The 27,973-nt window shown below is 46.9% G+C and overlaps 1 protein-coding gene across 1 annotated transcript in view; it reads left to right on the top strand.

Moving 5' to 3' along the window:
* CCDC125 (coiled-coil domain containing 125) overlaps positions 1-27,973 on the top strand; it is a 307,161-nt gene that overhangs the window by 199,824 nt on the left and 79,364 nt on the right. Inside the window, exon 8 of the mRNA XM_086960825.1 lies at positions 21,050-21,165. Coding sequence (XP_086816951.1) covers positions 21,050-21,165 — 116 coding nt within the window. The remainder of the gene's footprint in view (positions 1-21,049; positions 21,166-27,973) is intronic.

Below are 27,973 nucleotides of genomic sequence, written 5' to 3' on the forward strand. Positions count from 1 at the left end.
TGAAAGACAGTGAAAGAAAAAATAAATAGGGAAAGAGAAAGGTAAGGAAAATAAGGAAGGAAAGAAAAAAGACAGAAGGAAGGAAAGAAAATAGAAAGAAGGAATGTACAAAAGGAAAGAAAATAAGAATGAAAAGGAAGAAGAAGGAAAGAAAAATAAGGAAACTAAGGAAAGAAAGAAAACGAAAATACGAAGTAAAGAAAGAAAGACGGTGAGAAAGAAAAAAGTAAACAGAGGATAACTTAATACAGAAGAGTTTCAAATGGACACAATCTGGAATGCTGTGAAACAGCAACAGCCAAAAAAGCAAAACACACCTAAAGGAATTTACAATATCCTTGACATTGGACTTGGATCTGATAAAGATGGATTGTGCATCAGAAGCGTCCTGTTATCACATCAGGCACTAAACACAAAGGCCAAACCAAGTCAAACAAAAACACTGGCATTGAAGAGAACAAGCTTGTGTGTGGATCTGCTCCTTGTGATTGAGCAAAATGCAGTCACCCAAAGTGCTGTATGCTGTAGTGGGCACAAGCAAAATGTGAATGACAGAACAACAGACTATATATGTAAATATATTATGCATATTTTAGAAAAATCAAAAGGTTTTGTCTAACACCAAACCTAAACATGTAAACTTGTTGTAAAGTAAGGTCCCTTTTTTTGTGGTTGCTTGAAAGAGGCTAGCATTACTTCATTACTGACCTACTAGTTGGTGCGGCCCAATATATAACAAAATCCCAGACAAATATCACAGGATCTCTTTACAATGCATTATTTCATTCTGGGTCAAGTGATGACAAATTAAACTGGAACATTTGTACTAGTCAACCGTTTTTCAGTTGTTGTATATTTTTCCTGTTGTTTTGGGAAAAGCAAACAATAAATCTCAGAAGAAAGCAGTACCTTTTTAGAGTTACATAATAGCGAGTTGTCAGTGGGTCTGGTCTGCCCAAAGATGGCCAGTGGCATACTCTGAGCTAAGCTCCTCCACTTGCAGTGTGTATCAAAGACACCATGAGTGTGATTGAGCTCAGGGCTTTACAGAAGGACGTGTCTCCCAGCCACGCTGCTGTTTTGTTTCTGCAGAGTTTGCTTCCAAGGGCTTATTTGCTCTTGGACTTATGGTAGCAGGCATATTTTGTGGTGGTGAGACAGATCTGTCTACGTTAACCGAGGGGGTGGACCAGCTGGCTCTCATGCCAATACGGTGACCATGGGTTTTTGCTGGAGGGTGTTGTTTACTGTGATATGATAGCAGCATTTTGAACCTGACCCACGGTGCATGTGAGATGGAGTACTTGGTTCAGGCTCCACTTACCTTCTCCTTGAAGCTCTGTCTGACTGAAAGCCTTCCACCTAGTTACCTTATCTAATCAACTTGTCCAGTGGCTCTATATCTTTGCCCCCCAGCAGCTGGCCAGACTGTTTGGGACAGATGCCCCCCCCCCAAGCAGGAGATCAAGAGCTTGGGGGTATGGCTGGAGCAGGACCTATCATTTAAAACCCATGCCAAAAAGACTGCTGGCGTGTGCTTTGGCCTGCTCCGCTCAGCCCAGAAGATTCTGCCCCTGCTCCCTGTGGCCACTCGTAGGCTTCTCATCCAGGGACTTATCATCTCGCGGCTGGATTTCAGCAATGCGCTATTCCTGGGCGCACCCGAATCTACCCTGAATAGACTGCAGCAAGTGCAGAACGCGGCGGCCAGGCTTTTGACGGGTCTCCCTAGGCGTCAATCTGCCCGCCCGGCGTTGAGGGCACTGCATTGGCTCCCTGTGAGGGACAGGGTGAAATTCAAGTCACTCTGCATCGCCCACAAAGTTCTGCACGGGGTGGGTCCACCTATTCTGGAGGAGATGGTCCAGCCCTATAAGGCCTCTCGCTCCCTTCGCTCTGACCACCAACATCTCCTTCAGGTTGGCAGGGTGAAAAAGGCAAGAACTGGTGGCAGAAGGTTAAGCGCGGGGATGCCTATTGGTAACCAGGCGCTATACAAAACTCAGAATAATAATAATAATAATAATATGGCAGTGCGATAGTGGTGATGAAGGAAATCCCTGTTGGGTTTCCTGTTTGTTCGGTAAGGGTGTACATGCAGTGCCATTCAGTTGTACGCTCGTACAAGGGGCTGTGTAAGTGGCCATAATGTTTAATTCATGAGCCAAACCACAAGCCGAGTAAGAAGTGGTAGAAGAAGTCACTGCCGAGGGAGTCAAGTGCCTTCTCAAAGTCTAAAGGCACAAGTGCATAGGGACCCGAGAACTCACATGCACGCCAAGGGCCAGATCCATCTGCTTGTGGCAATGTCAAGTGCTACAGCCAGGCAAACAATTTTGATCCTGGTGCACTGAAGAGGCTATGTTTTTGACCAACTGGTTGGTCAGGATCTTCGTCTCAATGTTGAGAAGTAAATTTGGGTGGTAGGTGGAGCACTTTAAGGAAATGCCTCTAATTGTATTGTCATCCCAAGGTTTCTGGACGATGCTGCTGGTTTTTTAACATAGAGTTCACTGATGCCTGCTAACAAGACCTCAGTGCCCTGATCTTCAAATGTATGTCGAAGTGGCTGTACCCAATAGGAAATAGCTAACTTAACTGTAAGTCCCTAATAATTTGGAGGGGTACCTCAGGGATTTCAGCACTGGTTGCGCCACCCTTTAGTCCTCCAGATGACACCAGTCTCGCAGTCCATTACGGTCGACTGGTAGGGAGCCATCGTGCACTGCTAGCCTGAGTTTGCCAATAAAAGCAGTGGCAAAGCCTCCACTTACCCAGTGCATGTGTGTAAGTCACCCCTCTGCAAGTCCTACTGAGTCCTAAAGCAGGGTGCAACATATGACACTGGCAGGACTTGTAGTTTACGTGTTCTGACAGTAAAAGAGCGCAACAGACATTTTTTCTGAGAAAAGACTTGGTCGCCAGATTGGCGAATGCAGGATTACACTCCGACTCCCCTAGCAGTGCTAACTCCTGAACAGTGCAACTAAAGTGGACACTGCAAGGTATCAAACGACTCGTTACATTAAGCTTGACATGAATCTCAAGATGAAATTAATGTAACTTGTTGCATCCTGCAACTTTTACAACGTTGCCCCTTTGTTGTCTTTTAAACTCCTTTGCCTTCCTGGGCACACATGGAGCATGTTCCACAAGACATCTTTCTGCTCTCCTTGGGAAACATGCCAACGACTCCCAGGAAGGAAAAGGGGAACAATGAGGTATTACAGCCCAGAGGTGTTACTTCCCTTCTGCAGGACGCCACATGGGTGTTAGCCCTAAAAGGTAGGCATCAAAGGGAAAGCCACCTTTAACGGGCAAATGTGTAACACCAGGGTGGAGGGCTGCCCCATTGTTTAGGCAGACAGGCTGGCACTGGGAACAGAGAGGGCAACTAGTTGCCACACCGGCTTCCCCAGGGATCTGTGGCCCTTAGGTAGCCACACCCCAGGGGTGTGTTAGGGAAGTCCACTCAATGGGAGAGGGATCTCGTCATCTTGAAAGTGGACACATTAGTGCATCCTGAGGTAGCCAGGTGCCACACTCCACCAAAAATTGTCAACAGGTGGGAGGGAACCTGGTAGCCCATTGGCTACCAACCACAACTTTCCCTGAGGGCATTCTCTGAGCATAATGAGGGCACCCCTGGCACCCTTGCCTCGGATCTCGATTTATCTGGAAGGAGGACTGCCCTGCTTCATCGAGGGACCAGAAAAGAGAGGCTTTACTAACGAGGACTCCACCTGTTGCACCTTGTGACTAGCGAAGAGAGGGTCTGTGGCTGCTGTATCATGCTCAAGGAGAAGACCTCTCCAGAGTCGAGCAAAGCCAAGAGACTCCGAAGTCCAGCTAACTGGCCTCCTGTACGGAGCACAGGGACTCTACAACTGAAGAAGCCTGCTGGGGCAAGTAGGTAGCCCAAAGTCTTAAAGTCAGTACCACCACCGCCGTGCAGCTCCAGGGACCAAGGCCTGACGCACAGAGTTGCACCCACGTTTGCTGAATCCAGGAGTGCTGATGGAGAACTGCTCGGACTTCCAGGGGATAAGCTATCGACCCAGGAAGGATTGGCCTGACACCACGACACCAGGCAACTGGTAGTCCAGTGGCGATTGGATTTCGGCCAGACCGCAGATAACCTTATGGGACGTCGACCCTATGACCAGGACACCAGAATCATCTTTGTGGACCAAGGAGTGCCTCCAGAAAGACCCCTGTTGCATCCACAGCGTTCTTGAGCATCATCAGCAGGCATCATTCCTTGCATCAGGTTGGATGACAGTGGCACGCATGGCTGAACTACGTGTACCTCTACAACTCCGTCCTAACCACAAATGCGTCTAAACCACAAATTCTTTTACCATGCAATTTCATGGTAAAGGCATGATATTGATGGTAAAGACAACCACTACCCTGACCCCCCCTCCTGCCTAAGCTCTAAAATTCCATCCCCTATCTCGTCCCCCTGAGGCCTAAAACTCACCCTTCCGTTCCCCCCGCCCAGAGGCCTAAAACCCTGCCCCCATTGAATAAACTACCTTGATCCCCCGCCCTGAGCCGTAAAGCCGACCCCACCCCTAAAGTCTCTCCCCACACCCAGCCCATAAAACTATCCCTATGCCCTGCCCTGAGTTTTAAAACCAACCCCACCCCTAAAACCTCCCCTCAAACCCCGCCCAGCCCTTAAAACTACCTCTCCCCCAACCCTGAGCCATAAAACCCTGCCCCATCCATAAACTATCCCCCACCCTAAATCCTAAAACCGACCCCAACCCTAAAATATCCCCCCAAACTTATCCCTCAAAACTACCCTGACTCTCCCATCGCCCTCAACCCTAAAATCCTGCCCCCTCCAAAAAACACCCCCCCTTGAGCCCTAAAACCGACCCCACCCCTAAAAACTACCCAGCCCCCAAACCGCCCCCACCCCCACTTACCTGTCCACGTCCGGAACTTCCTGTCCCGACCCCTCCTCTTCTTCTCCCCGCCTATCTGAATACTAGACCGCTATCTACCTTAACCACGTATATGCATGGTTAAGCAGATGTGTGGTTCAGGCAAGTATGGTTATGCTTGTAGGGAAGGCACGCATGGTTTAGTCCGCTTTGTAAAGGCTGTTTTCCCTTGCATCAGGGCCTCTTCCATTGGGAAAGACTGCAATGGATAAAAGTGCCTAGATCTGGCTGAGGATGCATCTCCCATTAAGGTAACTGTTCTTGTGGACCTGGCTAGTCTTGTTGACTGGCTTCCGCCTGGAGATGGTCTCCTACAATGACTCGAAGTGACCACATTACACCTATCCCAAATTTGTTGTGCTTTGTTATGGTTGAGTGAAAGTACTTGATTTACTATACCCTGTAAATTCTATATCTCCAGAACCCTCCAGTGGATAATTTTTTTTGTGGACCCACATCACCCCTCGCCTTAAGAAGCTCCACTGGCTCCCCATCTAGAAGAGATTCCAATTCAAGATGCTGATCCACACCTACAAAGCCCTACAGAATCAGGGACCAGCTTACATCAACCACCGCCTGAGCTTTCACCAGCCCTCCAGACAATTGCGCTCTGCCTCCTGCTCCCTCCTCCACACACACTGCATCCGCTGTAGCAACAGTGAACGGTGCTCCTTCTCCAACCTCAACCGTGAAACGACCTCCCCTTCTACCTCTGGACCTCATCCTCCCTGCTGGAATTCAGAAGGGGACTCAGGACCTGGCTGTTCAATTGAACACTCCCCCTGCCACCCACCCAGCACCAGGGTTTTCAGCAACTGGATATCCTTATGAGTGATTAGCTGCTCTCCACAAGTCCTGATTGATTGATATATAGCGACTCCACAGACTCAAAAGCTTTTTACAACAACAAGCAGACTGGCTTCCACCTTTATTGTGGAATGTATCTTTGACATTATGTTAAACCTCTGAAGGTTGAGATGGGTGCAATGCCCACTGATGATACCAGATTGATTCTAATGTATCTAAGTAGCAATATGACTCATCAGTGTCATTTAAAGGACCTTGGCCCACATTGTATTCTAAGCAGTAAGCAAGGACAAAGGTCTGTGTGATCTGCACAATTCTGAAATTGTGCCAAGTTTGATTTGAGTATGCTGGTATCATTGCCACAACCAATCTTTCCATGTAGAACTGAAATAACTGAGGTGCCAGCACATGTAATATTTCTTTGCAAAAATCTGTTATAAAGCTAGCATGGCCAAACACTTTAGGTTCCTTATGTCATTGATATTTTTTTTTGCATTTCCACCAAGGAATATTGGGTAATTCAGGCCATTCTCAGATCATCTTGAAATGACTTACAGAACACTAAACACCTGGGCCATTCATTGAAATGACTTAGAGAAAACTAAACACCTGGGCCATTCATTGAAATGACTTACAGAACACTAAACACCTGGGCCATTCATTGAAATGACTTACAGAACACTAAACACCTGGGCCATTCATTGAAATGACTTACAGAACACTAAACACCTGGGCCATTCATTGAAATGACTTACAGAACACTAAACACATGGGCCATTCGTCTGCCCACTCTAAATCGGGCGGGTGATCAAATGGCCGACCTCTTTCAGACCATCAGAGGTGAGTGTCAGCGGCAGTGACTGAGTAATCTCCATCGCTGAAATACTGAAGTTTCTTCTGACTCTAAGTGTGGCAGGCAGAACTTCCAGTTGGCCTCTCTGCCAAACTCTAAATCAGGGCCTAAGTTTTGTGAAGATTTACAGAGAACATTAAAAAAAAGAGGCTCTACTTTTTTCCATTAATATTATTAATAAACTAGGAAGTAAATGCTATTCCTGCCCAGCTTTCTATTCCCTAACCACGCATTACATGTATGTGTGATTACATCGCTGTTCCAAGCCACCAGTCAGGTTTGCTGGAGGAGATTAGGAAGAAATGGCGACTTTTTGCAAATTTGGTGGGGATGCCCCAGGATCTTCCCATTTTGGGCAGAGATGGCAAAAGCACTAAAGGAAAAGTTAGGCTGTCCATATACACAGATCCAGGTGTTATGTTGATGTTGCTCAACTGAATAGAAGAGTGTATCCTCCAATGACTTGCACCTTGTGTGAAGGTGGCTAAGTGCATCAGGGCAGCAAAACTTGCAGTAGAGTTATGTTACAATTTACACTGATACTTCTTGGTGCTTTAGAAAGACACAACCTTAAACCCAAATGGTGAAGGGGCGTGGCCAAAGCAGTTAAGATGGAGGTCACAATTTAGAACTGCTTCCGACCTCCTCCTTTTATCCTTCACCATCCTTTGCCATTTCGATTGCTGCTGCTCCCCCAGGAATTCCCCCTCCCTGCAGAGCTACCGACTGTCTGGTGCCCTTGTTTTGTAGTTCACCTAGACCGAGAACATTCTAACCCCAGTGATGCTGAGGCGATGGTCGACCGCAAAGGAGCTGTTGCACGTTTGCCTCCTGCGCTGCTGAGCGGTCAGCCTGGCCTGGCCCTGTACCCATGTGTTGGGGCCTGGACTTCAGGTCAGAGATTTGACACCTCCCTCCCCCCACTCCCTCCTTCCCCACAAGACAGAACTATGTCATCCCTGGAAACTGGGAGTCTTGGCCTACTGGATCCTGGTGAATTGCAGGGCTAGCCCTAGGGACACAGGGCCTGATTGAGGCTGAAGAATGCTGCTACGATAGAGCCTGGTGATCTGGCCCTGAGGAATAGGAGGCCCATGGCTGAGGCAGGTCGGAGGCTGCCCCCCCACCCCCGGTGTTGAGCAGGGTTAGGCAAAGGTTGCAGGCTTAGTGGACGGTGCAGTGGCAGGTTTGTCTGGATGCTTCTGGGATTCGTCTGCCTGTGCTGGGGTCTTAGTCTGGAGACCCCGGAGCCCACATGTGTTCTACGCTGTGGGCCTCTTCCTGGCAACTCATCCTGCCCCCTGGGGTAAGTAGTGCACAGTGCACCTGATCTCGGCCTGCCTTTAAACTTTGTACACTGTGACTGCTATAGGGAGAGAAAAGCTTTCACTGCCTGCACAGGTTCATTACACAACTGCAGCTTTGAGCAGCACAGAATCCACTTACAATATACAGGTGCCACAGTGGAATCATGTGTCAACTGATCTCGCAGTTATTTTCCGGGCAATCCAGGACTTAAGATAAGCTGTTATTCTCCAGGCAATCCAGGACTTGAGAAAAGCAGTGGAGACCAAGGTCGATGAAGTTACGGTTGACATCTCACTCCTACGCCAAGACCACTGGAATGTCGCAAGTCAACTCGGAGAACTGTGTATCCTCTGTGGAAGATGATGTGGCTACCCTCGAACAGCATGCCTTCCCACTGCTCTCCTCAATGGCAGTGCTCAAGGAACTCACTGGAAATGCAGAAAACCATTCCCTTAGGAACAACTTGAGATTTGTGGGGATCCTAGAGGGCTCAGAGACTTCAGGCACGAAGAGCTTTGTGGAACACTAGCTGAGTTTGTGTATCCCTACCAGTAAACTGTTGACTTGATTTGTGGTGGAGAAGGCCCACAGGTTGCTGGTGCATATCCCGCTGTTGCCATCCACCTGCACTGACCTGGCTCCTAGGTGGACCACACAACTCCCAAAGGGCTATGAACAGGACGAGTGCCAAATGTACACACCAGACATTTCTGGTCCTCCGGTCAAAACCCCCCTTCAGGCTCATCATGATGACTCACCTGAATAGTTTTCCTTCATGGTGGTGGTGAATCGTACCTACCCAGGGAGATGTGCTACCTTAATAATGCATTAGAAAGGCAAAATATATGTACTTCGCATGTTATCCTGTAATGGAGGAGGTCTCCATCTTATGTTTACACTCAGTGCATTGTTTGTGGTTTTTGTTATGGTTAATTCTAGAGCGATAGATGCTTCCAGGGTAGAAGTATGGGGTGGTGGTGACTTGAGGTAAAAGGGAGTTATGTTTATTTGTATTCGTTTTATTCCCATTCTCCCAGGTCGCAGACATGATGCTCGTGCACATGGCTTTATCAATCACACAATCCCATAAAGACTACAACACCATTGCAACGCCAGATCCTCCACACACGTTTGTGTCTTTACACTTTCCCTGTCAACCCTATCACTCCTGGGAAATCCTTCAATGAGACCAAGAAGGAGGTCAAACCCTAGAGTAGCTCACGTCGCCCGACTGCAATCCCCTATCATCCTCACCAGGGATCGGGGCACGGGGCTTGCTGTTGTACCTCTCTGCCTCTTCTGAAGCCTACTGTGCCCTACGGGACACCTCCCGGCCATCCGTGTCCCGAGTGCAGCCTGCTGTGCCGCGGAAGCACAGGCGGAGCAGGTTGCCATAGGCACTTAGCTTCGTGTGGGATACCGCTGCCCACTGTGGAGTGTCGGAGTCTGTAGTGGAGCCCAGCTGGGCATGGAGACCCTTACTTCAGTGCTGGGAGGCAGCATGATACCCCGGTGGATGGTGGTCCATCCGAGGACCAAGGTGAGGCCTCTTTGTATCCCTTGTTTCTACCTCCACAGCCATCTGAACGGATCAAGCATTCAGCAGACCTGTGGTATATTGAGCGACTCAGGCCTGCGGTCGTTCTCCTACAGTAGACTCATTTATTGGGTACGCGATGTGCCTTCTTCTTAGGCCGCTTCGGATACAACAGTGTTTACCATTCGTTTTGTCTGCAGCTAGAGAAGGGTTGCCATTCTAATATATAAGACCCTCCCCCTGGCGGTCACTGGGCAGCACACGGACTCACAGGGGTGTTACCTGGGTTTTGAAGGCCGTATGGATACTTGGTCCTTTCTTTTGACTCTTCCTCAAGGGGTTATGATGATTGGGGGGGCAACTTTACCGCTGTCATCGATCCAGGTCTTGACGCTTCCACTGTGTCATACTCCTGTAGGCGCACTCGATCAGCCTGTCTCTCTTCTTGGGCCGACTCCGTCAGCCTCTGCGACACGTGGTGCTCCTTGCACCCAACCCTGCGTGCATACAGTCACTGCTCAGCTGTGCATGCCGCTGACTCCCGTATAGATCTGATCTGGCTCCCAGCGTCAGACCTCCTTTTGGTCCAGTCCATACATATTCTCCCACACGGTATTTCCTACCACTCTCCGCTTCTGTTGTCTGTACGCCGGCTTGGAGATTTAGTGCTTGGCACTAGTGCTTGCTGGCCTCCATCCAGAATGTGTACGTGTCCGGTGACTAAGTGGCAAATTACTGTACTGGCTGGCTACATGTAGCATCTCTAACAGGATGGTATCTGCAATTCGGTCTCATCGGGGCACCTCCAGGAGGAATCATCTGCCATAGCCCAGGACTTTGCTAATTTCTACCGGGGGATATATCTGCGGCACACACTGGGACATGCTGAAGTAGCAAACCAGCTCCTGAGGGACTACTGCTGCCGTCCATATCAGCCCAGGAGCGTTGACTTCGCTGCAATCTGGAAAGACAGCCAGCCCGACGGGAATCCAATTGAATACTCCAAGCGATTCCGGGACATTCTATGTCCCCATCTTTTGAACTTCTACACAGCCACGGTGCGATCCGGGTCCTTTCCACCCGATCTAGACAGCGCCACAACTGTAGTCCTACCTAAAGAGGGCTTTCCTCTTGATCAGTGTTCAACCTACTGCCCAATCTTCCTCATCAATACTGATTGGAAGATCTATGGGAAAATACTGGCGACGGGGCTGGTACGTGCCTTTCCACATTTAATCCATCCAAACCAATATGGATTCATACCAAGTTGCAGCATGCACCACTGTATCAGGAGGGTACACGCTGCGCATGCTCAGTCACAAGGCATTAAGGGTTACCTAACTGTCTTGTTAATTGACTTACCACGGCCTTCTTCACAGTATCTTGGGATTTTCTCAATGGGGACCTCCGGCGGGCTGGACTGGGGTAGGTGTGCCGCTGCAATATGCGTCTACTGTATAGTGCCCCAACCGCTTGGGTCTAGGTGAACGCTGTCCTCTCTTCTCTATTCCCTATTGAACACTATACACGCCAGGGTTGTCTACTTTCGCCACTGCTCTCCATCCTGGCTATAGAACCCCTGGCACGGCTCATCCGCTGCGATATGCAGATCTGGGGCTGGCAGTGGGGGAGTGGATTTGAGGATCTTATTGCATTATATGCAGATGACAGTCTTTTCTTTGTGCAAATTCCACAGCGCATTGGGCCCTGTTGCATGTCCCTCCTTCGGTTATATGGCGAAGCATGTAAATGTAAATGTGTTTCGATTTATATAGCGCACTATAACCCAGGGGTCTCTAGGCGCTTGCTTAGGGAACCCGTCCTGGTATTCCCCTGTGAGATACCCCGGCCGGGTATCCACAAGGTGAAAGCCAGGCATCCCGCCGCGAGGGGCCGTAGTGGAGATTAAGCAAGCTATTGCCCAGAGTCGCAGAGTGTGACCCCGTGAGTCGAGTAGGCACCAGAGCGAGAATTGTCGACTCCGTGGAATTTTTGAGCCCGAGACCCGCCGAGGCGGGGAATCGAACCCTGATCCACGGCCGATCTCAGCTTCCAGGTCTGCCGCCTCTAACCACTGAGCCACACTTCTCCACTACAATAAAGGCCAGTCTTGCCTGGTGGAGGTAGGGAAGATGCTCATGGCGGGTTTGGTGCCCCAAAATTCCTATTTGGCGCAACTCCGTTAAATATTGAAGGATTCACATGGCCCCTTTCCCAGACATGGCATGGAATCATAATTTCCAGGAAATGACCCAAACACTTGATCGTGACCTAAGCCACTGGGCGGCTCTTCCGTTGAACCCTATGGGGCGTACTGCCCTCTTTAAAATGATGTGCTTGCTGCGTTATTTATATGTCCTTGGTAACTACCCCACCCCACCCCTGCAAATGGCTTGACTCCCTGAATGCCAAGATCACTAACTTAGTGTGGGAGGGTGGCAGACATAGAGTGCAAATGCTGCGCAATTCTCCATTTGATGGCGGCCTGGGCCTATCGGACATGTATCTGTATTACCTCGGGCCCACCTGGTACTGATTAATGAATGGTTCATGGGGGATGGGATGACCCGCCATGCCACTTGTAGATTTATTCACCGAGCTTGGATGGTCTGCTCGACCTCCAGTACGGGACGCGTTTGCCCACTACACTGCCCCATGTAGGTGGGTGTCTCTTACCTGCTGGAGGGCAGTCCTTTGGCTCATCCGCTGGGACCATCGAATCACCAGGCCAACTCCCTTGTGACGGGGCACGTGCCTTGGTCAGCTCACAGCTTTGGAGGGTTTCGCTCCCTGGGACCGGATTAGGATCTTTTTCCTGGGAGATGTCTTTAGAGGGGGCCGCCTCTAGACATTCCAGGATTTGAGGTCTTTGTACTCTCTCTCCATAACTCAGTTTTTTCAGTATCTACAACTAAGTCACCCTCTGCAGACCCATGCTCTCCCAGACATGTCACTACCTGAATGCTGTCCTATAGAGGCGAAGATTTCCTTTAAGCGTCTGGGTAAGGTAGCTATCTCATGGATCTATTGGTCGCTGGTCATCCATGCCCCAGATGGCCTTGAACGCGCTGAGCAGTGATGCGAGGCATGGGTTGGGGACCTGGCAGAAGGTGAATGGGGAAGGATTGCATGACGCCCAGGAGTTGACTATTTCAGCCCCACTGCGCATGGTTCAATTAAACTATCAACATGCCACATATCTCAGCCCCTCGCGCTTGCTTGGTTTCTCTCCCAACGCACCTGCCACATGCGCCCGGTGTGCGCAGCAGGAAATGCCAGTTTATGTGGCTCGTGGCTCATGGCTTTCCTCAGAAGCCCGAACGAATATGGGGAAAATGGTGTAACTATTCTGGAGTATCATTCTAACTCTACCCAGTTTGACCATACTGATGTCAGTTTCTGCAATGCCGTTGCCTGTATGCGATTTCTGTTTATGGAAACTATAGGTCACATGCATCAAGCAATTTTGCGATCACAAATAGTGCGATTCGCAAAAACCTGTCGTTTGCAATCGCAGAAAGCCCTTTTGCTTGCTATGCATAAAGGTTTTTGGATTCACAATTCAGGTAATCGCAATAACTTGTGATTATCTAAATTGCAAATGCAAATAGGGAATCTCGGACAGTGCTGATAAATCTGGTTGATCATCGCTCAGCCCCACGCTATTCAACCTCTACATGGTCACCCTCGCCACCATTGTCAGACACCACTGACTCAGCATAGTATCTTACGCCGATGACACCCAGCTCATCCTCTCCCTCACCAAGGACCCCATCACCATTAGACTCAGCTTCCAGGAAGGAATGAAGGACGTCGCATTCTGGATGAGCAGCAGCTACTTAAAACTCAATTTGGAGAAGACGGAGGCCCTCGTCCTCGGACCCTCGCCCTCTACATGGGAGAACACCTGGTGGCCCACCGCCCTCGGCAGCCACCCCCCCCTTTCCCGACGGACCAAGCCCGGAAACTTCTGCATTGTTCTCGACTCCTTCCTCTCCATGACCCGACAGGTCAACGCAGTCACCTCCACCTGCTTCTACACCCTTCGCATCTTCCGGAAGACCTTCAAATGGATCCCCGCTGAATCAAGGAAGACCGTCACCCACGTACTCATAACCTGCAGACTGGACTACAGAAACGCCCTTTACGACGGAATCAACAAGTTTCTGCTCCGCAAACTCCAGACCATACAGTACACCCCAGCCAGACTTGTCCTCTGCATTCCTCGACACAAACACATCACCCAACACCTGTGAAACCTCCACTGGTTTCCTGTTGAGAAGAGAGTAATTTTCAAGACACTCACCCACGCCTACAAATGCAGCCGCAACACAGGACCCCAAAATCTCAACGATTGAATCTCCTTCCACGTACCCAAGAGAAAGCTCCAACCCGCCGACCTCGCTGAACCCCTGTGCATGCGCAGAGAAAGAACGGGTGGAAAAACCTTCTCCTACATCGCAGCCAAGACCTGGAACGAGCATGATCAACATCAGACGCGCCCCCACCCTGCACATCTTCAGGAAGACCCTCAAGTCCTGGCTCTTCGACTGACGGTAGCTTGCGCTCCCTCCTCCCTCGCACCTTGAGACCCTGCTGGGTGAGTAGCGTGATTAAAATCCCGATTGATTGATTGAACCAAGGAGGAAGCACATCCGGGAATATGCATGCAAAATGCTCGTGAGGCTGCAGAAAACAAGGGAGTGAAGATTTGTACCTGAAATGGATGAGACTTTCCCCTCCTTGCACCACCCAACACCTCTTTTACTATACCTATCCCCCAAAACCAGCCTTCTAAACTCTTCCCTCTGACTCTTCCCCTCAACATCCCTTTTTACTCATCCCAACCCTCCCACTACTGCTGACCTCCCACAAAAAAAAGCCTAAAACCTTCGCTCTTCTATCCTACTACTATCCTTATCAATCAATTAACAGACTAACATGTCCACTTCTCAAATCGCCAGGACACCGTCTGGTAACAGTGCGCTTTATAAATGTCATAAATAAATTAATACATAAATGCAAACCTTTTTTCCCTCTTCTATCCCTCCACTATCCTTCTCAATCCAAATAACTGACTAATATCCACCACTCAAATTACTTTCATATTTCACTATACTAATTCACCACTAATCCTTTATGGGTTCAGGAGTAGCGTGCTCCTTGACGATAAAAGCGCTTTACCGTTCCATCAGGAGTAACAATTGCGACATAAATGCAAACCTTTATACCTCTTCTATCCCTCTGCTATCCTTCTGAATCCAAATAACTGATTATCCTATCCACCACTCAATTACTTTCATATTTCACTATACTAACTCAACACTAATCCTTTATGGGTTCCGGAGTAATGTGCTACTTGCCGAAAAAGCGCTTCGACGCGTCGTCAGGGGTAGTAATCGCTATATAAATACAATGACAATAAAATACAATACAGTTTATGTAGCTAGAGGCTGCCCACAAAAACATGGGAAAATCTGGGGTAAATTTGAATTTGAAATTGAATTTATATAGCGCATATATCACCCATAAGTCTCATAGTGCTTGCAGAAGTTCAGTGAGAAGACAGAGGGAAGGGCAGACCTAGAAGAGCCAGGTTTTTAGGTTTCTCCAGAATATGTTATGATTAGGATCTGTTCTAATCTGCAGGGGTAGAGTGTTCCATATTACTGGGGCTATTTTAGAGAAACATCTATCCCCATTTCTGACTGTGCGAACTTTCGGGACAGTTAAGAGGTGCTTGTGTGAGGAGCGGAGGGTTCTAGTCGGGCAGTAATCAGAGAGTTTTTTTTCAAATATTTAGGGCGTTGGCCATTGATAGTTTTGTCCTTGAAGAAAGTACAGAGAATTTTGACCCATTCCTGAGACTCCATAAGTGGGGGTTGACAGGATGAGGGGTTTGTGAATTCTTTTACTATTGCATATAGTTCTCTATGCGAGTTTTCTGCCTGGTTAATCCTATTTCCGAGGTAGACTTTTTTCGCTGAAACTATCTCGTTCATGTAGACTTTATGCGAGGCTTTATACTGATGTTTATCTGTTATGTTTTTGGTTTTTCGCCATTTACGTTTGGCTGCTCTGGCAGCCAGTTTGGCTATTTTTAGATTGGGGGTGAACCAGGGAGAAAGTTTATTAGGGCATTTAGATGCCTGCTTCGGGGCGATGATGTCTAAGCCAGTGGTGATGGCGTGGTCTAGATCGGCCGCCGCCTTATTGGGATGGGAAGACTGTGTGATTAGGGAGAAAACAAAATGGGAATATCGTGGTCTGGGTCTGGATCTGGTTAATTGAGTATACTATGTATGTGAACTGTGCTATGATCTGTGACTCTGTGGAGCTCTTCGTGTTGTGTTGGAGCTTCATAACATTTGTTTAAAAAAAAAAGAGATTTGGGAAATGCTGTAGAGAAAGTGCAGTCTCCATAAGTGACTGTCCTGGTCATAGTGGTGGCAAGTAAGAATTGGTTTGCCAATATGAGAGAGCATGACAGTTGATAGAAGAAATCTTTGTTGGCCAGAAAGGATGGTGATCTGAGGTCTAGAGTTTATTGACAATATTGAGGGCCATAAAGACTCCAGTATATCGAATGAGAAGACAGTGTAGTGTTTGCATTACTAGTAACATACGTAATCTTATGTTCGTTTTTGGACGCACCTGCGGTGCATTATTCTAATCAAGTTGCATTCAATGAGATGAGACCAAATGGTAGAATTCACTATGTTCATAGGCAAAGAGGGACCAATAAAGGGGAGAACCATTTTGGGTGGAACTGGGTAAAACAGGAGCAGACCAGATTTATGAATTGGTCTTCTAGGAACAGAGTGCTGTCCAAAGGTTCTTCCAACTTCTGCACCACTGTCAAGGTTTCTGGGAGGAGATTCTCTACCACTGAAAAGGGAGGAAACACCCTTTCTGACACGAGCATCACAGGCTATGAAGCATATTGGTAATGAAGTGACTGAATAATGTAGTGGGAACCATATGCAGAAGGGACATGCAAGCCCCTGTTCTAATATTTATTAAGAGGATGCTGAATACTTAATCGACTCCCAGATGGAAGGAGAGAGAATTGTTCTTCTGGGTGTTAACAAATAAGCAGGAAAGGGCTGACGCCATCAACTGTAATTCAATCCTATTAGGCTGTATGAAGCCATTTTGTGTACTTTACTTCCTAGGAGAGTGTTTTGTAGAGGGTGAAGGAGGCGGAAGGGGGAGCTTATTTATTACTTGTGATGATTCTGTTACCAATACTAGCACAAATCCTTCCAAAAGTGTTCACTTAAATTATGTTTCCTTGACTTCTTTCCATAGTAAATGCTGAAAAAAGTCACTATGTACAACTCTTAAACTAAAAGGCAGTCTGAATCACTAAATGATGTGCTACACATTGTGCCAAAATTCCAAAGATTAAGTGTCGGATGCAGTTTCAATGCACAAGACTCTGTTTGCTGGAACTCGTAGCCGCCCACCCTGAATTCTGAGCTAAACTGGGCTCAGTTCCTGAGGAAATTGAAAACATATCACTTCCCAGCTACTATTCTCACTCAACATCTTTCTGACCACTTACTGTTTCACACTCTGACAGAGAAACCAGGGCAAGCCAATATGAACCTGGGTAAATATATATTTGTATATAGAATAATGGTTCAGCTGAGCTTACCTGGATAAGATGCATTCATTCATAATAGACAACATGTATTTTATCATAAAAGGGAATTAGAGACAGAGACAGGACTTGTTAACCATCTAAACCCAATGCTGAGCCCTCTCATATTCTGTAAATGAGGCACCACTATGAAGTCCTTGCTCACATTCAGCAGGATTCCCTACAAGCTTGTATTATTCTCATCTGCTCTGTCCATGGGCATGATTTTTCCTGAGAAACGATTTTTCAGACATTACCTTATGCTTCATTTCCCTACTGGACCCCTTTGGGCCACCCTTTTTTTTCAGGAGAATGACCCGACAGGACAGTTGTTAAAACATCAACATTGACACAAGAGAGTCTATTGAAGTTGTTGTTCCTTAATTGGACTTTTCTACGTTCTTGGACTTCTCTTTGTTACTTGTGATCATTTTGTGATTAATAAGGAAGCGTTAATATATCACGTGTTTGACTACTATGAGCATAGGGGCAAAATTAATCACAACTCTATTTGTGTACATATTATTACTGACAGCAAGAATGATGGCATATCCTGTGGAGGGCAACAACACAACAAACTGATTTTGTATAAATATTAGCACATATAATAATTTATGTTTCCCACAGTCCAGTTTTCATTGTTTTTCCGTTTAAGATGTGAAATATGAATGTATTCCTTCGATTGATTAATTTATTAAGGCAAACTACATGTCGTCTTATATGAATGCTTAAATCGCATTCAAGTAGGCCGGGTTGAATCACAGTCCTACATATGTAGATCCACGCTCTCAAGCATCATTAACTTACCATTAGGGAGCTACAATGGATGAATAAACAAGTAAAATAAATTACTCCAATTTGGCCTGCATTTTGCCCAGAGTGTTTAGTAGTGTCAACCCACCAGTGAGTACAGGATTGTCCCTTTGTCTTTACTCGGAAAATGTAAAGTCTGTATGTGACACTCCTCAATTTGGGATTTTCTTTACAAGTATTTTATTTCAAATTGACATCAGTTTATTGGGAATACGCTAAACATCAAGGCACTTTTCTCCTCCAGCATGCAGCAACATAAAACATATCCTTTTTAAAAAAAATGTTTTTTTATTGGTAGTATGCATGTGAGGATCAATGTACAAGCATCAGTACGGTATATTGTTACCCATCTGTAAACAGTGACTTGGCGCTGTTCCCAGCTCATAAAACGCTAGCCTTAGGAGATGCCACAAAGGAATTGAAGTTACAACGTAACCTAGGCCATGTTGCTAGTACAATTTTCTGGGGACCTTTAATATCCCACCATCACAATAGTCTATTTGCAATTGTGCCCTGTCATCTCATTACTACTTTTTTAACTTACATTTTTTGAAACGGAAACCATTCTCTGCTGGTTCTTGGAAGTTTAATCTGAACACTGTAAGCAAGGTCGATAAACATTGCCTCTTGTTATTCTGTTCTGGTCCGTCTCCATCACCTAGACAAAACATGCTAACGCAGCCGTTGCTGCTGGAAACATGTGCTTTCATGTTATGGGGATGCATGTTTGGTTAACACACACTTAGAGAGGGATCTTTCCAAGGCGAAGAGCCATGGGGTTCCTATGATGTAGATATACCATCTAGGCACTAGGGTATGGGGTCTGCTGACAAATATCTTCTATTATATCATAATACTTCTTCTTGCCAAGTAGAGGGTGGTTAGTTATAGTCCTTTATCCTCTGTCTTTATATGATGACATCCCCCTTTATGATACATGGCCTTGCTGCAATGCTAACTGTATTGATATTATGCATTTTGCTGTTGGTTGTAACTCGTCAGCTGCAGGGTGTTGGTCGCTTGTGGGGAGCAGGGGGTGGGGTTGGCCACAGGCATTGTGACAAAATTCCCGCGGCCTAAGGCCATGCATGGTGGAGGGTTAGCTGCCCGCTCAAAAGCTTTGCTCAGGAAGGGAGTTGGGTGAATGCTATCAAAAAATCCGATAAATCCACACAAAAAGCAAAGGTTAAATTTACATTATATTTAGGAAAAGTACTAAGATTTTACCTTACATTTAAGAAAAAACCCATTGACACTCACTTAAAAAACATACACAAGTCTTGCAATAACAAGAATATAAACACTTTTGATAATAGGCCTTGTAATAATATAAAAACTATTGTATGAAAACAAAAAAACACTGAACTTCACCATTTTTAGTTTAGTGTGCTAACTATATCCTTTGAAGGCTCGGGGAGGGGAATCCTTGGCCACCCTCCCGTCATGAACGAATTTTGACACCAAGGGGCTCCGCTGGTCTTTTAAAGACTCTGGAAGGAGGGCCACGCAACCCCCCTCCCCTCTATGAAAACTGCTTGGGAGTGGGCTCCCTGGGGCATAAATGCAATAAATGTGACCCTCTGGGTCCACCCCATGGTGCCTAAGGGGTCAGGGTATGCCTTCTTGTATATATTTTTTTTTACTGTTCAGGACAGGACACTAAGCCCTCGAGCCCTGTAATGTCTGCCAACAAAATTTTTCTCATGTTTCTGGCCGCCAATCAGAGGGATCGATCCCGCTGGAGCAAGTTTGCCCAAAGGAAATAAAGCTCCCTGGACCAATCAGAACGCTCTTATTTCTAAACTGACGGCCTCATGAGAGTCTCTCGAGACTCTTGCGCACCCAACTGTCCAGATGTGCAATTATTTTTGGTCCTTAATTTCCCAAAAACTATTAAACGGACTTACACCAAATCAAGAAAAGCGTAATCTGCGAACCAAGATCTAGCTTCCTGCCAAACTTGGTGCAGTTTTGTTCAGCAGTCTGTGCTGTAGCCTTTTTTGGAAGAGGTCAGTAGAAAATGCATGGGGATTTTGCATTTTAGGGCCCCTCTGCTTTCATGGCCTCCCACTTGACGAATCACCTCAAAACGTTCCATTCTGGAAATATACACCCATACCGTATAAATGTTCTTGCTAAATCGAATTTGTATATAGCAGTATATTACAACAATTTAATATGAGCACTTGCCTAGCTATGCACTAGTGGAAAATCTATTGTGAACAGAAGCATTGGCCTTTCTTACAGATGGTTTTGGAATAGCCTTTGACTTTAAGCTTCATCCTACTTTCAAAGATACCCCTGCAATCCACATTAGGTGTGCTTTACATTAACCTTGTTCAACAGGGAGCAATACTTGCACTGCAAACTTTTGATTTGTAAATTATGCTGCACATAGTTTTCAGAATGGACTACTATACTTTCCCCCAGGACTTAAGTTATTTCCATGATATGGCCCCACACATGTGGACCCACACATGTACACTCAGTAACTCTATGCTGGATATGATTATGGTTTTATCAGTGGCGTAATAACAGTGATGTCATTTGAGATGTCATCAGTGTTATCTTCATTGATGTTATTCAACGTCATGAGTGATGCAATGTGTGAGATCATACTCGTATTGGAGGAAGGCAGTTGGGAGGAAGGGTCAAAATTATTACAATATTCAAATAAGTCTGCCTTGTTTCATGTGATGAACAAATGAAAATGTGGTAATGAATTCTGTGAGATTAGTGAATTCATCCAATAAATAATAAGGTTTTGGAAAAAGATTAATAATAAATTGGACTGCAAAGCTATCCTCGTTTTGTTAGATAGCCGTAACAAAACGTCCCCATCTTGTAAGAGGGTAGTGTCTGTACTTGAAAGAGGTACATATTTTGGCCAACAGACTACTACAAAATAGGTTGCTTGCATTCTAAAACACTTTAAAGATGTGTAAAATAACGGCCGAGTTTTGGAGAACACTGCCAAACCACCGAAAACAGGCCTTCGCTTTCTTAATTATATGGCGTAAAACGGATGGGAATGTAGAGATGATATGACCAAACCTAAGAAAGTTGTTGAGATATTTTGTGCCATGAAACTAAAACAAGTAACCACTGTCATTCTTCTTGTTGGCTGTCAGTTTTGAACCAGCACTGCTTGGAGATTTTGGCAATGCTCGACGTGAAACAACAGAATATTTTCCATGAAAATATGTCATTTAATAACAGTGGACTGACTGAGATTACAGCAATTGAAGTAAGTACACAATAAATACAAAAGTTCGTTGTAAGTGAAACGTAAAACATGTCATTTTTATATCTAAGAATTGCAACGTTGTACATCCCTTATCATGTCATGCATTCAGCTTATTGCTAATGTCTGCAATAACTTTAAAAATTGATACAGGCATTTACGGTAAAATAGTGTATAAATTATGTTATGCATGTGTTGAAAACACCAAAGGTTTTTTATTCTTTTGTAAACTTAAGCTTAAAGGGGCTTACAGTCCGCCATTTCTTTAACATTAAATGGCATATTTTCTTGATTTCTTTTTTTTTTAAATGTCTTTATTGAGTTTTGCATAAAGGTAAACGACTTTAAGGACATGGGGATACAGTATGCATTGAGAAGTACAGTGAACCACCCAGGGGTGGGCACGATCAGATAATAATATGACAAATAAAACTCTTTCCAATAAATAGTTACAGCATGCCAGGGCGATCTCCTCCGTCAATCCACAGTTGAGACCTCAGCAGTTCCTCTATGCGGCAGGTTTTCACTAATTGTCCCTACCCCTCTTGTTCTCTCACCTTTCTTCATGGGCCCCAGATTTACTCAAATTTGCGTGGACCGCCTGTGCCTTATATGCCAATTTTTCCATTCCCATACACCAGTCAAGTCCCCCCACCCCCCATTCTCTCATAGTTGCCAAAGTGGACGTCCCCCAGAATTTCATGATATCCCGGCAGACCACCATCAGGGCCAGATTACAGAACAGCAAGTTATAGCGGTCCAAGGTTTGGTCACCCCTGATCCCCACGGACACCAGCTGGGGCATGAGCTTCACCTTGTCTCCCGTGGTCTCCAAACCTTTTTCGCCCATCCCTTCTCCAGTATGCCCCAAACTTCGGGCACTCACAGAGCATGTGAATCAAAGTGCCCCTCATGTGGCAGCCCTGGAGGCATCGGTCATCGGGAGTCCAACCCATATTAAACAGCGTGGTTCTAGTGTAGTAGACCTTTGCAAACTTTTCAGTTGTATCAGGCAGAACTCCACCTGGATCGCAACTTCTCTGGGATATGTGCATGCCTGGCTCCAGTCAGTCAGTCAGTCAGTCAAAATACTTTATCCGATTTCAAACTAAATCATAAAAAGACATACTTTCATACATGTTAAAAATAAAAAATTACATTTTCAAAAATTGTTACAATACAGTATGTTCAGTAGAAAAACTATTAAAAAGAGCTTGTGCAAAAAGGCAGGGTTCCACATACTAAATAACATTATAGACTGCAAGGGGTTTAGTAAAAAACTATTAGTAGAAAGTTTGTGCAAAAAGGCAAAGAAACTGAATAACAATATGGACTGCGGGGGATGGACAGAAATTAGGGGCTGGTTATTGTTGTAATACTTGATTTGATACGTGATGCTGCAACCAAAAGATTTCCCATACAAAATATAGTGCGAGTATTGTTCATAGACTGGAGGTAAAGAAGAGCTGGTCTGACTTGTATGAAAACAGCCTCCCTCAAAATTGGTAACAAATTGTTTTTGCGGGGAACTGAAAGTAAGGAGCAAAACATGACAAAATGCTTGGTATCCTGGGTTGAAAAGTTGTCACAAGAGCAGGGAGGGGCTGACTCTGGTCTGGCCCAGGACTGGTAGTTGCCCAAATGATAATAGATCAGGTTAAATCTAAACTTGGTTAAAAGGAATCTGTGGAAAGGCCTAGTGACAATGCTAAGGTAGGGTTCCAGTGAGGTCGAGCTTTTTGATATGTAATGAGACCTCACCGATGACTTCTGCAGTTCCCTTTCCTCGCGGGCTAATCTCGCCACGATCATAAACTGCCTCTTAACTGAGGCCACATCCGCGTTCCTAATACAGGAAGGGGATTCAAAAAGTTCCGGTTTCCCCACCTGGGCAAATTACTTCCTCAGATATTCCAATCAGGGGATCTTTTTAGAATAGTCTAGCGACATGACGTCCTCCATGATTGAGTGATTCAGAGTTAAGTCCTTCTTGAGCCATGTCTTTATCCAAAAGATCAGCGGTACCAAGTTGAGCCTGTCTGTAACATAGTCCATGCCCACCTCCGCGTGGATTGAGTATGTTGGAGTAGATGTCGGGACTGACAGTAAGGAGCGCAAAAACCTGTTTTCTGCCCTCTGTATAGGCTCAAGCCGTACATATCCCCAAATTGAAGCACCATACATGGCAATTGGAATGCATTTGCTACTATATACCTTCAATAAGGCCTCCATCGGTCTAGCCCCCAATCTCATGACAGCTGCCGATGACCTGGCCACTGAAAGGCTTTTTGCCCTAACCTGTGGGCCCCACGATCCCCTCTCTCCGAAGAGCACCCCCAGGTAGGGGAAGGTCGCCGTTCTTGAGACTACTTCACCCTTACACCAAAGATTTTTGGTTTCCCTTTGCGGCTATGGGCTCTGACCACCATCGTGTGGGATTTGCCTGCATTGACCTTCATGTCCAGCTCGTCTATAAAGGCACCAAATGCATGCAACAAGCGCTGGAGACCAATCCCAGTGCGGGCTATGAGGACTGCGTCGTCCGCGTATAGGAGAGCAGGTATCTTAGCTTCTGCTACACGCGGGACGTCTCCCCCCACCTCCTCCAGATGGCTACCCAGGCCGTTGATATATATGGTGAACAGTAGGGGGGCTAATATATAGCCCTGCTTTACCCCACGCATGGACTTAAACTGGGGGCTACATCTACCCTCCCTGGTGACCCTGACCATAGCGAACAAATCCTGATGAAGGGAGGCCATGAACCTAACTAAAGCCTTGTCTATCCCAATCCTCAACAGGGTGGTCCACAGCTTGGACCTATTCACCAGGTCAAAGGCTGAGGAGAGGTCCATAAAGTGAAGTGGTGTGGCTCACTGGTTAGACGCGGCAGACCCGTAAGCAGAGGACGGCCCGGGACCAGGGTTCGATTCCCGACGTGGCAGGGTTTTGGACCAGGGTCAGCGGGCTCGATAATTCTCGCCTCGGTGCCTACTCCAGTCAGGGACCACACTCGGCAACTCTAGGCATTAGCTTCCTCATCTTCACAATGGCCCCCCCAGACCGCCGGGGATGCTTGGTCGCACCTTAGAGATACCCATTAGGGACCATCTCTCAGGGTGAGCCAGGACGGGTTCCCCAGCGGTCGAAGCGCGGAGATACTCCTCCGGGAGTCGATTCTAGCGCTATATAAACCCACAATTAAATTAAATTAAATTAAATAAACGCCAGGAATAAGGATCCCTCCTTAGCCACTGTGTACTTGGCAATCAAAAGGTGCAAATTTGAGCACTGCTCCAATGTTCCCCTCTTCTCCCAAAAACCATACTGGATGTTTGCCAACCCGCCACAGTTCTCAATGCTCACCCTCAACTTAGCTAATAGGACTCTGCCTAGGATCTTGATGGCAGAGTCCAGGAGGGATATGGGCCTATAACACCCTGGGTCGTCCCGGTGGCCATTCTTAAAAATTGGGACGAAGTTGGAAATTGCCCAGGTGGTTGGGAAAGAGTTACTATTAGCAGCGTTGAATACATTAGTCAGGACTCCCGCCCAGAGGCTTGGTGAGTGTTTATAAAAATCTGCCGGCACCCCGTCGGGGCCCTGTGCTTTGTTCTTTTTAGTATCATAAATAGCTTTTTCCACCTCACACTTGTTAAAACTCATAGGGGGCGCCTCAGGGACTGCGGGTATACTCAAAGTGCAGTCCAAGGGTACACCTCCATATACTGCGCTAAAGTGGGTAATCCATTTATCATCCGAAATGACGCAATCCATGTCTGAATTGGTCGATTCGGAGAAAAAGGGCTGGTTAATGATGGACCAAAATTGTCTACTGTCCCTCAAAATGTCCACACCCAGGCTGTTTTCTTGATTTCCTCTTTCCTGGTTTTAAGGGCTAACTTATATTGCTTCCTTAGTGAAGCTATGATCTTCTTATCCCTTGGATTATGCTTTAGGGCCAGCATCAAGGATCTGTGTGCTTTGGAGCAATTTGAGTCAAACCAACGGCTGTGGTTGTTAACTCCCCGCCTCGTACTTGCCGTTAGCTCGGCCGAGATTTGGCTAGACATTGCTTCAAAAGCCCCCGTTATTTCATGGTCCGGGGCCATATTATTTTGAAAGACCTCAATGAGTCCATCAATTTTGGGTAGGATTTCCACATAAAAAGAGTCAGGTACCACATTCCACAACTTAAGCCTTCTCCCCTAATCCACCGGACGTAGTGTAGGCCTTCCCTCCTGGGGGCATGGCTTTGGGCCCATATACTGCCCCCATGCCACCTCTAGTACTACGGGGTTATGGTCGCTATGTACAGAGACCATTGTTCTATACGAAATTACCCTGTTCAGGATCCCTGGGGTCATAAATATATAATCGATAATAGACCCCGGATTGGAGCCTTTATAGGTATTAGTTCTAGGTTTTCCTGCAGGGGAGTTTGGTTCATAGAGGTTGTAATTGGCCAGCAGGACTTCTAACTCTTCTCCAGATATGGAGTGCTCAAAGTGTGGGCCTTCTAATCTTGCACACCCCTCGTGGGTGCCTATACTGCAAAGATCTTTACATGGGTGGATGTTAAAGTCCCCCATGAGAATAAGTTCATGATTAAAACATTTATTTTGACTGACAGACCATAAGAGGGAATCTAAGGTGGGTATACTATTGGTGCCAGTATCCTTGTTCCGTGAATTGTAAAAATTGATATAGAAAGTGCTCCTGGTAGGGGAAAATGACCTTTCGGCAATTAAAATATTTGGGGAAGGGTTATTAACCAGACCTTAAGGGACCCTTTAAGGTTTAGGGAAAATAGGAATATGAGGCCTCCCATGGCTCTACCCGATCTGCTTGGGGTGGCGGCAAAGGTAAAGCTAGTGAAGCCATCCATCCAGAGACTGTCCGCGGTATCCCATGTCTCTTGGAGGGCTATGACTTCATACCTTGAGACAAAGCCCACCCAATCCTCATCCATTGTTTTAGCTCTTATACCGGCCACATTCCAGCTAAGGAGTTTACACACCGTATCCTCCTCTCGGACGAGGGCTCCTACTGGTGGGGCCTGCTCCTGGACTAGTGGTCAATCAATACCCTCCATGCCTAACAGGGGGGCAAAGCGGTTGCTGGTTTCTAACCCACTACCCGCTGCTACACCCTCGGCCACCTGGATGTAAGATGGAGGTGAGAGAACCTCTGCCCTTTGAGCTCGAAATTGAGGTAAAACCCCGATGCTGCCCCCCCTCAAGGTTTGTTTCAAAGGTGGGCCATTGGCAGGATGGCGTCTTGTAGTGTCTCTCACAGGGGGGGATAGAAAAAACCTAAGGGGACAGGTCTTACATGGTCCGTTGTTAATATGTCTGAACCAGTCCAAAAGAGTTTGTCTGCCCTGTTAAAGTTTATAACTACACAATCCCCCTGGATGGACTTTGGTTGTTTTCCAAACCACCCCACCCTCCGTGCGAAAATAAGCGAGCCCGAAGTATCCTCCCCGCTGCATGTGTCCGCGCACCAGATCTTAGCTTTGGTTAAGAGATCAGTAGTCGATTCCTCTTCCCCCTCTTTGAGCGGTGGCACTCCTATGAACACTGCAACCAGAGGGGCAGCAGCCGGAGGCAAGCTTAGGTTAAAATTGCACGGTAGTAATTTCCTGCTCAAAGATGTGCTTCATTGCGTCAGTGGGGGAGGAAGATCCATGTCCGCAGGGTTGGATATATTACCTTCCAGACTTGGGGGGGGGGCCTCCGGAAGGGCACTGCCCGCCATGTACTGAACCAACACCCCTCTGTACCCATTCTATGTTGCCAGGACCCTGAGACACTATGCCCCTCTTCGACAACTCTGCAGGCAGAGGGAGGGTGTTCACAATTTTGTCCAACAATGAGCATTTCTTGAGGAGGCCAGACAAACATGTATTCAACGTGTCCACGATATCTTTTGCAATCCCAATTAGCAGTGGCTAGATTCTAGCAACAAAAAGGGCCTCCAATTGATCGCCAAGTGGGTCAGGGGATGTAGTAGGTGAGTGTACAGCGTTGTTTTTTTTAGTCCTTTTCCGCGTCGATGGATGGGGGACCGACTGAGGACACTGCACATGATCAACAGTTGGAGGATTAGGGTTGGTCAAAGTGACCGGGGGGGTAGGGTTGGTAATGATAGTCACCACAGGTTCCAGGGGTATGGGGGGACTTCACTCGGTGTACCCAGCATGCCCTGTATGTTAGTGCGTAGTGCCTCAATTGTGGGCGTGTCAACCATGCAGGGGGCGGTCAAACCCAGTTCTTGTTTGGTGATGGCAATCTCTTTAGTAAGAGCCCCCACAGCAGAAGATAAATAAGACATGATTGATTTTGAAAGTCTAGGCACTTTGGCATTTTTCCCCTCCTCCTCACAGTTAGGAGCTTTCTTGCGCTTACCCATTGTGGTAGTTGTTAGGGGGGTTGCCCCGCCTCCTTCTGCCTCGGACTGCCAAAGACTGCCCCACCCTTGCTCCCGCGCGCGACTCGCGGGGCGAGAGGCGTTCCCTGCTAATGAGGCGCCTCCGGGCACGTGTCAGGCGTCACAACCGCCGCGTCCACCCCCGGGGCAGCTGGGTGATGTAGTTCCCCAGCTGCTGCTGCACCGGGTGGATGACGGTGAAGGCGCTAGCCGTTTCCCTCATGGCGTGTTTCTGGTGCTTTCAAGACAGGGTATCACTCACCCTGAGCCGTTCCCGTCACGGCAGGCATAGTAAGTTCTTCTCTGGCTCAAGTCAGCATCCTCCAGGGTTACCAGATCTCTCTCCCACCTCTCCTTCAAGTGGTCCAGGGAAGAAGAC

The sequence above is a fragment of the Lissotriton vulgaris genome, chromosome 3_1 (genome assembly GCF_964263255.1).
Source record: "Lissotriton vulgaris chromosome 3_1, aLisVul1.2, whole genome shotgun sequence".
NCBI classification, from domain to species: domain Eukaryota; kingdom Metazoa; phylum Chordata; class Amphibia; order Caudata; family Salamandridae; genus Lissotriton; species Lissotriton vulgaris.